The 12,708-nt window shown below is 40.4% G+C and overlaps 1 protein-coding gene across 2 annotated transcripts in view; it reads right to left on the reverse strand.

The window, feature by feature from the left end:
- Positions 1-12,708, reverse strand: part of ITPR2 (inositol 1,4,5-trisphosphate receptor type 2) — a 584,772-nt gene that overhangs the window by 349,215 nt on the left and 222,849 nt on the right. For both annotated transcript variants that reach the window (XM_005902445.3, XM_070371231.1), the window contains 2 exons: positions 6,080-6,273; positions 1,898-2,027 (listed from right to left, as the gene is read on the reverse strand). In XM_005902445.3, the coding sequence (XP_005902507.2) occupies positions 1,898-2,027; positions 6,080-6,273 (324 nt within the window). The remainder of the gene's footprint in view (positions 1-1,897; positions 2,028-6,079; positions 6,274-12,708) is intronic.

Consider the following 12,708-nt stretch of genomic DNA (forward strand, 5'->3'; position numbering starts at 1 on the left):
AAAAGTCAATTAACACTTTAAAAAGTCACAATACAATGTCTCTCATTCATCAATATTTTAAATTGAAGTTTACATTTTAAAATCATTATGCTCAAAGATACATTGAAAAGATCACAAAGAACTATTTACAAAGTTTCTTCATCTATATAAGCACGTGTGTGTGTGTGTATATATATATATATATAAACTACATACACTCGTACCTATATACATACATATAATTTAAATGGATAATGATATGGAAAGATAATATTTTTTTAAAGAATCACAATATACCTATAAGGAACCTTGTTATTACATGGTTGTTCTAAACAATATGATCTTTTAACCTAAGCTTACTTTTGCAATTCCATACCTTCCTCTTGTGGGACAGAGTGTTTTTTTTTTTTTTTTAATGTGAACCAGTCTTGATTCCTCACCCATTCCCACCACTAACATTTTGAAGATGTCTATGATAGGTACACAATTTATTTCTCATCTCCAAAGCATGAAAAGAAAAAGGAGCAAGATATAAAAAGGGAAAAAATTATTCCCAGAAAGCTACCTCATACAAATACAACCAATTTAAAAGGTCAGATAAATCAAAGAAGACTGGTTTTCTGGGGATGCCCCTAGACTTCCTCTCCCACACTTTTACTGACAGAGCTCCTTTTTCCAGAAGTCTGGCTTCTGAGAGCCAATAATTGTTATGCTAGTGTCAATGCAGACGCCAGCAAGACTTTCTGGTTCTGCCTCCTCATTCCTGGAACTAGCCCCTTGGGGTTCTACACTTCTGGGAAGCATAAAAACAACACAGCTGTAAATGTGCCAGGGAGACTTCTAGCTCAGGAGAGCTGAACTCCATCTGTAGAGCACACCGCCTTTGGACGGTACCGATGAGTCAGGGAGCAGGACGTTTGGCTTAGCACCCATGTTAACTACTCTGACTTTCCTATCAAACTGACTGATGCACAAAGAAGAGGCTCCCTGATGTTATCACAGTGGTTGTAGTTCCCAAGAATTTTCATATCTGTATATACATCCTACCCCAGCAAAAGAGTTCTGTGAACTGGCTAAATAGTCAATGATAAAGATTCCATCTTCAATATGATACAGTTTCCAGCTTGTCACAGCTGGCCTGATCTAGCCAGAAAAAAAATGGTGATTTAATATTTCTTGGGTTTCATAAGGTACTTTCTAGAGTCACAATATTTTTACAATAATTTTTATGCTCTTATGTCATTATGCTCCTATACTCACAGAGAGAGTAGCTTCATTCTTACACACTTTAAATGTGAAAAACTGGAAAACAGTACCAGTTTACAACTGTACAAGATAATAAAGAACCAACACACATACATACACGGTAAAACCAACATCCACATCCAGACCTTTATGAGAATGCCACGTCTTTATTCTTGAGTTGGGTAATTCCTACAAAATACCTTTCTTCCTGATAGATGCATTTCACATGCTCTGTGATCAAGCCAAAAAAATAATCCCCTTGGATTTTCACCAAAACAGCATAATTCTTAGAAGATTCAGACCTCGAGTTGGAGAGAGCTCAGAGAAAATCCCTTTTCCACTACTTCATAACTTTAAGCAAGTAACTTAACTGCTCTAACCTCGGTCTTCTTACCAGTAAACTGGCACAATAAAGAGTACTCAAACTTGTGGAGTTGTGAAGATAACAAGAGAAACTGCATTCAAAGGACCGAGCACCAGAAGCAGCAAACATCCTCCCTGCCATTCTTGACAAGTTATTTAATTTCTGTCTCAGCTCCTTCATTTCATTGGTAGAGATTATTTAGACATTTTTGTCTCATACAAATGCTTCTTGTCTTAAAACATCAAAAGGAACTTTCAAGTTCTCATGGAACCATCATCCAGAGAGCAAATATTGTCACAAAGGTAATACCTGATGGCAGCAGTGTATCAGGAGAGCCGTTGGTGGACATTTCGGCATTTCCGTTGTTCTCCCCGAATTCCTTCTTATATATTGACAGCATATAGGAGATCCTATAATCTAGTCTGACACTCAAGATAAACTATAAGAAACATTAAAAACAACATAAGTTCCTTTCGTCAGCATGGTGTTTAAAAATTCATTTCATTACAGGACAGCAAGAACAACCTAACTATCAACATGTCACATGAACTACTTCGAAACTTTACTGGAAAATCAACACTTCCATCACACACATGATAAACAGCATAACACTAAGCACAGTGAGGCATTTGCAGGAGCCAATGTCAGTAAAATCCCTCAACAGCTTTTGAAAAGAAGACGACTTGACTTCCCACGATCACTCTTGGAATATTCCAGGTGGGGGTATCCAGTAGACATGGATGAAGACGTTATGATGACATAATTTCCTGAGCCCTGAGCAGAGTTTCCACCGGCTCCATAAGAAAAGTGCTGGAGCTGAGACCCTCGTTCACAACAGAAAGGCCAAGATTTTAGCTACAATAGTGTGGATTCTGACTATAACAACAGGAGTCCTGGAGCTAGGCTTCAGAGGGGCAGCTTAAGCAACAGCATCCGGTATACCAGGGATATGCCTCACTGCTGCCTGGCTCTCCTTGGCCCTGTGTTGCTGTCCTTGTTCTCTTTAATGGACATATTGACAGAGACTAAGTACCAACAAGGTTCCCATCTGTGCTCAGTACTGAGAAGGATGCAAGTGCCTGGAGCCCAGGGTCCTCAAGAAGAGTGATTGAATTGGAAAAACTAAATCTATTTTGCCATAGTGCTGTTTGTTGTTGTTACTTGCTTTTTGCTTCACTGCACAGCATATGGAATCTTAGTTCCCCACTCAGGAATCAAACCCTCACCCCCGCAGCAGAAGCATGGAGTCTCAACTACAGGGCTGTCAGTCCCTGGCACAGCATTGTTAACATACTTGGGAAATGATCGAGGGCTACCCATGTGATATAAATATAATGGAGATCAAGAAGGAAAAGGTATATGTTGCTACCTGAGTGGAGATGGGAAACAACAGAGAGGCAGACTTGCACAGGGCAGCCTGCCATCTCAGGTTGCCTCGGAGAGTCCTGGGACAGCCTTTGCTCCCAGTACAATTATTATCTGTGTCCCCTACACTCTCTTAAGAGATGCTCATTGAGACAGCAAACAGTAATGGTCATGCAAGTTTCAGAAAACTTGGGGTTTGGTGGTACCCTCCAAACCCAGTTCTCACTATCTATGCCACAGTCAGTGTCAGACCCCCATCTCCCTCCTCCCACCCTCCCGCCCCCTTCCTCTCTCTCCATCCCAACAGCACAGGCTGGAATGCCTGCAGTGTCTCTCTTGCCTCCTCACATTTATTTCCATTGTTCACTTTACCTGGAATATTCTTCTCCTCTACCCCATAATTACTAGCTTTTGAGATATCCTCCAAGGTTTGAATCCCTTTTGAAATGAAGCTTTCCCTGGTTCCCCAGTCCAAATCAATTTTTCTCCTTTCTGCTCACCCAACACATTATTTACAGCTACGGGTCCAAAGTTGAATGCCTCTCTCTCTTCCTTCTCCCTATTCCTCTTCTGTTAGACCCTTATGTTCCTCCTGGGTCACAGCCATGCTCCGTGTCAGCTATGTTCAGTCAAGTTCCACAAACTTGTTGAGCCAGATACCGAGGTAGGTACCAAGAGTGCGGAAAAGGTGCCAAGGGTATAAAACCTGCCTCTGAACAGCATATAATCCAGAGAGAAAAGCAAACACCAAAGAAACTCTTATTAGCATGCACTGAGCACCACTACAGCTATTTGTTGAACTGATTCCAGTTACTAAGGGGATTTTCAAAGCTGGAGACAGATTGTGGGACAAGAGGGCTGAGAAAGGACCAGTGGGTTTGGTGAGCAGAATGACAGGAGCAGAAGCTAGACTGCAGATGCATAAAATGAAGAGTTGGTTTTTTAAGCGAATTCATTTCTCTGGTGGCTCAGACGCTTAAGAATCTGCCTGCCTGAGTTTGATCCCTGGGTTGGGAAGATCCCCTGAAGAAGGAAATAGAAAGCTAACCCAGGATTCTTGACTGGAATATCCCATGGACAGAGGAGCCTGGCAGGTACAGTCCATGGGGTCACAAAGAGTCAAACACAACTAGGCGACTAACACTTCACTTTCATGTAAAGAACAAAGAATGAAAACATAAATTAATGAAACACTCATTGGCTTTTAGTTGATGATTAATATTCAAGGAATTACATTTTATAAATAGAGCCAAAATTCAAACTTTCATCTCTAATATAGTTAATTGTGAAAAATAATCGAAGGTAGAAGGGAAGGGGGAAAGGGAAGAACAAAAAGAAAGGCAGAGAAAGAGTTAACAAAGGGCTGAAGACAGACAGAGGGAGAGAATGAGCGAGAAACATAAAGATGAAAAGAAAATACACAAAATGACGGGAAAAGAAAGGAAGGGCTGGAGAGGAAGAGGAGCTGGCAAGAAAGCAGGAGACTTGCTTAAGGAACGTGGCTACAAAGAAATTCTTGAAGAGACATTCTAAAAAAGAAACATTCAAGAGGAGCACAGGGGAACACAGACACAGGGAATCAGAGTCAGACACAGACACACAAAAACTGGAGCAAGAACAGAGGTTCAACCAGAAATACATGAAGAACCCAAAAGCAGCAGCAAAAGTAAGCCAGTCCTGCTCTGCCCTGCCATGGTTCCGCCATATCATCATTTTTTAGCTATAATGGACTGTTTTGTAAATGCAGAATATCTGTAACTGTTATTGGGCTAAAATCAGGACATGTATTTCAGAGTCTGTCCCATGAGGAGGATGACACTAAGCTGGGAGCCCTTTAGGCCCACGGGTCAGGTGATCAACACCTTCCCTGGGTTAAGAACAGGACAACTGAGTGATTTCTCAGGGTAGTGAACACGGGGTTGGGATGCCTGCCAATAATTTCTCAGGACTTAGCCTTTGGAATTCATGGAGGAACTGTGAAACATTTTATGATTATAAATCTAATTACTTTAAATAAAAATGTACAGATCCTTCTAGGACAACTAACCCACTTCTGGTAGCTAGTCTACATTAAATTAGGATGAAAGACTTAGTAAATTGTAACCAGAACTTTAATAGATCCTCAAAAACTCCAGGCTCCAATTTTCAAATATGGAATAAATACTATAATTAAAGTATCATAAAACTACTTTCCAAACTTAAAAAAAAGTGCTAAGAATCCATAGCTATAGTAATGAGATTTTATTTACTATCCCATACTAAACCACTGGTCACAAAATACCAGTTTATTCCTTTAACTTCAGAGACATAGGTATTAGACTAGGTTAGTTTTTAAATGTATATATTATTGATCTTCCCTGGTGGTCTAGTGGTTAAGGATCCTTCTGCCAATGCAGGGGACACAGCGGGTTCAATCTCTGGTCCGGGATGATTCCACATGCTGTGGGGCAACTTAGCCCATGCACCATAACCACCAAAGCCCAAGAACAGCAATGGAGAGGAACCGCTACTCACTGCAACTAGAGAAAGCCCACACACAGCAACTAAGAGCCCACACAGCCAAAATTAAAAATAAGTACATAGATAAATAAACATATTTACATTTATTATTCCTAGCCTTTTGGAAACAAAAACATCAGGACAGTCACTTACATAAAATGCTAAAAACAGTAATTAGCTTTTAAGCTAATAAAAATAAAAAGTCTCTTACTACGATAAATCTGTATACATAGAATCAAATGTCCAATTCAATTAAAAGTAAAAAAAGAGTTGGAATTCAATCTTAACTTCACCTACTCTGAAACCCTTCTTAAATTAAGGTAAAATTAAATCAAGGTCAATGTTAAATGACAAAATATATATGAAAGAAGTTATGCCAACCGCAAAGCACTCCACATTTGTTAGGTATCATCGTTAAACTAGTTAATGTGCATGCACACATGTAATGAATATGTTAAATAGTGTCAGTGTGAGATTTCTTACCAGGCTTATCATTATCTTAAATGAAACAAAATTAGAACAACAGTATTTCAGACTATTTACACAGTGATCTGGAACAAAAAGTTAAGACATTAAGCCCACAGGCACAGGTAGGTGCCTATTGCTTCCCTCCCAGTAGGCCCTCACCTGTAAAATCTCAATGATCTTCAGCTTGGTGTCCATGACGGTGACGTCCTCGTGGTCAGTGGGGCTCCCCTGCTTGCTGGGGTGCAGGCTGGGCTGAATGTCAGGCACACTCATGGGGAAGATAGAGCCTCTGCTGAGCACCATCTGGGTCATCATCTCTCCCACCCCATGGATGGTTCTCATGACATTGTTTCCTGGCACAAGAAAAGCCCACAGGTCAACACACATGCCACGTTGGGAGACAGCTGTTATAGCCGTTGGCTGCAACCAGACTGAAAATGTGGCAGGGAGAGCACTAAGGATGAGAAAGAAGAGCATCAGCCCTGCTCCGGATCTTTCCTTGCAGATCAAGTTAAAATAGTGCAGGCACATTTCAGAATGACAGATTTTAGAAATACAAGTTTACTTTTCTCAGAAAATGCTTTCAAATGACACACGGCAGGTGAGTTGTTGCTGGCTCTAACAATATCCAAAGCAGGTCCTTCTGGAGCATAGGAAGTCCTACCATCCATCACACCAAGAGGCACTAACTCTTACAGTCACGAGGAGGAAAGGTTTTCAATCTCTACCATAAAGTACATTGCAAGTGAGGATACAAAGACTACAGGAAAACACTTAAATGGTGACTACTGTCCTAATCCTACCTTCAAGCCTAGGACTTTTTAGCTTGGCTTTCATAATGCTTGAGAAAAAAGCTTGGGAGGAGGATTTTTACAGCTTCATTTTAAGAAAAACTCTTTTCTAGAGAAGAAGCAAATTTTACCCATTTCTTCATCAATTTGAATTTAAAAATCATAATTCTAAATCCACAAAAAGCAATTGCGTTTGAGATAATTACAGAAACAAATTACTAATCGTCATTTTCAACGAGGCATCCTGCCTCTCCTGCATCTTGAGTTTGGCTCCTCATTTAATTTGTCCTCCCAATAAAACTGCCCACAGGCTTCACTGGTGGCTCAGCGGGAAAGAATCTGCCTGTTAACGAAGGAGATGTGGGTTCAGTCCCTCAGTTGGGAAGATCCCCTGCAGAAGGGAATGGCAACTCACTCCAGTCTTCTTGCCTGGAGAATCCCACAGACAGAGGAGCCCAGCAGGCTGCAGTCCATGGAGTCGCAAAAGAGTCAGACACAACTGAGCACGAAGCACAAACAAAACTGCCCACACATTCATTCCTCTCACTGACCACAAGCAGCTGTACCAAAGGAGCCTCCTGTCACTGCTATGATTTACCCTCTCCTCTGCTATTTCTCACTTCTAAATCCCTACAACAAGAAATGAGAATTTGAAAGAACAACTCTCTAATTTCTTTTCTGAACAGTGGTCTTTGCTTCGTGGGTGTTCATGGAGCTTTGCCTCAAGCAAAGACCGAAGAATCTGGCAAAGAATTTTCCTTTCCCCAAGTGTCTCAGGGTATAAACCAAGAGAAAGGGAAATGGAAATAAGATGGGATGAGATTAAACCCTCAGCTCCAAGCAAAGACCCTAAACTGTGGGAATACCTACAGGATTGAAAGGCAAACAAATAAAGAAAGGGAAAATATTTAAAGGATGACTCAAGAGAATCTTCATGGTCCTGTGCACAGACCACAATTAACATCAAGCCAGTGGTAACTGATATTATTTGCACACTGTGAAAGGTGAAATGCCTTTTAAAATTCATTATCTTATCCACAGATTAAATCAGTATACATAAAAGAGGGTGGTACTGAAATAATACATTTTTGAGAATGCAGTGAAGGAATATTTTTATCTAGAGTGGCATCTTCCAGGCAGAAATTAATTAGGGTTTTCATTCTGAGAGTCTAGGACCTTTTATTACACTGCTGCTAGCATAAATCCAAAAACAGGGATAAGAAAAAATATATGAAAGATAATTGTCAAGTTTGGACAAGCTTGAGACAAAGGATTCGAGACAGCCTCATTTTCTATCAGAAAAACCTCGAGGCAGAATGCTTCATTGTCTGTGGTTCCCAAATAATCCTAACAACTGAGCATTCCTACATCTCCCCACCAACTGCAGGCATGCGATCTGGTTGCTGGCAACAGTTTCGGATCATCAATGTTCAACCAGTACATTCATCCGAGGCTCGATTCCAGTATGTATACGTAGTAGCCTCCAAATAATGCTTGCTTACCACCAACACAGAACAGGCTCTTCCGCTATTCTTACCCTTGATTCGCACAAAAATCCTAGGCACCCACATTGTCTGCACCTTATTTAGAATTTCAAGGAAAATAACCATTTAATCCAAATGACTGTTAAACACAAAACATTTGCCCAGACAATTCTTACCGCCCCCCCAAATATAGATCTTGTCATCAAGCAATTAAAATCTAGTAGCCAGGTCTGTCATAATAGATAAAACATGTTGTCAATGAAATGGGAAGGCTCATCCCAGTGGCAACACATCATTAGATGCCTGTGGCACTTGGTGGCCACAAAACTCTCCTAACATCTCTGTGTACGGCCAATGCTGAGTTTGCAAATTAAAAGATGCTATGTCTTCCAGAGTTTTTGGGTGGTGATGAGAAGTGCTTCAATTATGAACTACTACAGCTTGGAAAACATAAATCAAACACCACATAAATCACAGAGAAGCAAGGCTCCATTTTTTCCACAAAATTTTTTTTTTTAATTCTAAGACTGTTGAGATAACTCAGAGGTGATTGAAAGTGAAAATCACTCAGTCGTGTCCAACTCTCTGATCCTGATAATTACAGATCCCCTTCTCCAGGGGATCTTCCCAACCCAGGGTTCGAACCCAGGTCTCCAACATTGCCAGCGGATTCTTTCCCATCTGAGCCAGCAGAGATACCCAAGAATACTGGAGTGGGTAGCCTATCCCTTCTCCAGGGGATCCTCCCAACCCAGGAATCAAAGTGGGGTCTCCTGCATTAAAGGTGGATTCTTTACCAGCTGAGCTACCAGAGAAGCCAGAGGTGATTAGTCTTCAACAATGCAAAAGAAGAAATCTTAGGATGTCTCTTCTCAACCATGATTAGTTAATACTACTGAAAAGTTTTCAGTGAAAAGGCTACTATACTATAATATAAATCCTCTGGATAAATTCAAGTTTTCAATATCCTTTATATTAACCCAGAAGCTAGAATTTTGATTTATGTACAAAGTGTATTGAGATGGTTTGAAAAAGGAAGTCACCTTTGTTACGTAAAACTACAAAGGAAGGAATTTCTCAGAAATAAAAGCAGACAGACTTTACAGGTTCTTTCCTTATATGATTGTATAGGTATTTTGGGGCTTCCCAGGTGGTGCTAGTGGTAAAGAACTTGCCTGCCAGCCAATGCAGGAGACATAGAGACACAGGTCTGATCCCTGGGTGGGGAAGATCCCCTGGAGGAGGGCATGGCAATCCACTCCAGTATTCTTGCCTGGAGAATCCTACGGACAGAGGAGCCTGGCAGGCTACAAATGCATAGGGTTGCACAGAGTCGGACACGACTGAAGCAATTTAGCATGCATGCTAATCCTAATCCCCTCAAGAGAAAACCCCCCAAAGCAAGACAAGTACAGTAAATGCATACTAGAAATGGTGACTGGAAATGGGTTGAGAGTTCATTGCTTTGTTTCTTTGATGGTTTTTATGAGTCAAGTTTCCATGACCAGTTCCAGAGATAACACTAAAACTGTGCTGACCATAACTGAATTTTTCCTTATTCCAAAGTCATTTTATTACTGGCCACACTATGGGATTCAACAATCTTTAACATTTTTGTGGATTTACAGAGAGTGTAAGGGATTTAGTAGAATCTTACTTGATTGAAATTTACGGTAGTCCTCTGGTGTTTTATTTAAAGTCATTCTTGACCTGCTATCTCTTTCTGTTAGAAATACTTTTCTCTGGGGACTTCCCTGGTGGTCCCGTGGTTAAGAGTCCACCTTGCAATATAGGCGATGCAGGTTGGATCCCTAGTTGGGGAACTAAGGTCTCACATGCTGTGGAACAACCAAGCTCCAGTGTCACAACTACTGAGCCCACACGCTACAACTACAGAGTCCCGCACCTCAACAAAAGATGCCACGTGACGCAAGGAAGAGTCCACATGCCACAGCTAAGACTTGACACAGTCAAACGAACATATAAAGATTTTTTAAAAAAGAAATACTTCTCACCTAGGAACACATGAAATTGATCATCTGGGCTTTCTGGTTGTTCAGATTTCAGATAGACACTTCTGAAATCCTCTAAGCATTTATAAGAGAAATAGATATAGCTGATAAGAGTTCTGTGAATAACTGCTCACAGCAATTTTCTCGTTTTGTGCCTACCAAAGGCAACTCTCGATGCTTTAGAGTAATGGAAGCCAAAAAACGGATAACACCAAAACCATTCTTATTCCCCTGAAACATATTTTCATAGTTGGACTTGGAAAAATATATCTGCTGTTTTCATAATTCATTTGAAACAGAATGATGTTCAACCATAAAGACATGTTTCAGACATCTTCCTACTTGCCCTCCCTGCTTAGCAGCTCCTTATAAACCTCCTCTTGCTGGAAAACGCCTACACTCTCTAGAACTAGAGCAGTTTTCTATTTTGACCATTCCCTGGAGCAGTGCTTCCTCCCAGTGGTTAGGGGCTGGGTTCTAAAGGGACTTTTCTGTATGCACACACACACAAAGAAAGCACTAACACAAGATCAAAACCTTAGTTCAGATAGTGGTATAATCAGAGTAACAGGGAACATGGTATCAATCTAAATTAAAAAAAGATTAAGATTTAGCAACCCAATAGACAAGTAACCAGCACTCCCAGTTCAAAGTCAGATAAGAATAAGAGCTACATATACAGTCAACATAGGTTTTTTTTTAATTGCTCAATGATAGTTTTAAATTTTATTTTATTATAGTTGAAACTTACAATGTTGTATTAGTTTCCAGAGTACAGCAAAGTGATTCAGTTATACATAAATATATTTTTTCATATTCTTTTCCATTTATCATTTATTACAGGATATTGAATATAGTTCCCAGTGCTGTACAGTAGGACCTTGTGGTTTTTCCATTTCATAAATAATGGTTTGTATCTACTAATTCCATCCCTTCCTTATCCCCTCTTCTCCTTGGCAATCACCAGTCTGTTCTCTATGTGAGTCTGTTTTCTCATAGATGATTGTAGATAAGCTTATTTGTGTCGGATTTTAGACTCCACATATAAGTGCTATCATATGGTATTTGCCTTTCTCTTTCTGACTTACTTCACTTAGTATGATAATCTCTAGGTCCATCCGTATTGATACAAATGGCATTGTTGTTGTTCAGTCACTCAGCCATGTTTGACTCTGCAATCCCGTGGACTCTCTGATGCAAATGGCATTATTTCACTATTTTTATGGCTGAGTAGCATTCCTTTGTGTATATGCCTCCTATATACCACATCTGCTTCACCCATTCCTCTGTCAATCACACGAGGTTTTAATCCATGTGCTGAAACTGGATAGAACTTGGTATTCCTCTGCCTGGAGGTCCCCAGATGGTCACTTGGCTCTCTCCCTCAAAATCCTTTCTGATTTCTGGTGCAATGTCACCTCTTCAAACCTCTTATGATCACACTTTTAAGGAAGAATTGCCATCATTCTGGATCCTGGATCCTGCCTTACATTTCAGTCAAGGCATTATCACTGTCTCACATCATATTTTATACTTGTGTATGTGGTTATTGTTTCCCTCCCTCCAAAAAAGAACATAAGCTCCATGAAGACAGAGGTTCTGCCTGGTTTACTACTCTATCTCCGGCACCAGGTACAGTGTTTGACATGCTACAGTCATGTAGCCCACCAGGCTCCTGAGTCCATGGGATTTCCAAGGCAAGAATACTGGAGTGGATTGCCATTCCCTGCTCCAGGGGTTCTTCTCGAACCAGAGATTGAACCCCACATCTCCCTTGTCTCCTGCATTGCAAGTGGATTCTTTACCAATGAGCCACCAGAGAAGCCCAATTGTTATACGGCTTATATTAAAAAATAGGTAAAGCTGTGGTACATATACACAATGGCATATTACTCAGCCATTAAAAAGAATACATTTGAATCAGTTCTAATGAGGTGGATGAAACTGGAGCTGATTATACAGAGTGAAGTAAGCCAGAAAGAAAAACACCAATACAGTATACAAACGCATATATATGGAATTTAGAAAGATGGTAACGGTAACCCTGTATGCGAGACAGCAAAAGATACACAGATGTAGAGAACAGTTTTTTGGACTCTGGGAGAGGGAGGGGGGGTGATGATTTGGGAAAATGGCATTGAACATGTATAATATCATATAAGAAACGAATCGCCAGTCCAGGTTCAATGCAGGATACAGGATGCTTGGGGCTGGTGCACTGGGATGACCCAGAGGGATGGTACGGGGAGGGAGGTGGGAGGGGGGTTCAGGATGGGGAACATGTGTACACCCGTGGCAGATTCATGTTCATGTATGGCAAAACCAATGCAATATTGTAAAGTAAAAAAAAAAAAAAGGTATTATTAAACTAGAGGGTAAGTTTCATCAAGGTGAGTGGGTTTTTGTTTTTTTTTGCTTTCTTTTACACTTTCTTAATTTTCTAAATTTTTTCAAAAAGCATATATAATTTCATGTTACTTAAAAACATATTTGTTAAAAAG

This window comes from Bos mutus, chromosome 5 (genome assembly GCF_027580195.1).
Source record: "Bos mutus isolate GX-2022 chromosome 5, NWIPB_WYAK_1.1, whole genome shotgun sequence".
Classification (NCBI taxonomy): Eukaryota; Metazoa; Chordata; class Mammalia; order Artiodactyla; family Bovidae; genus Bos; species Bos mutus.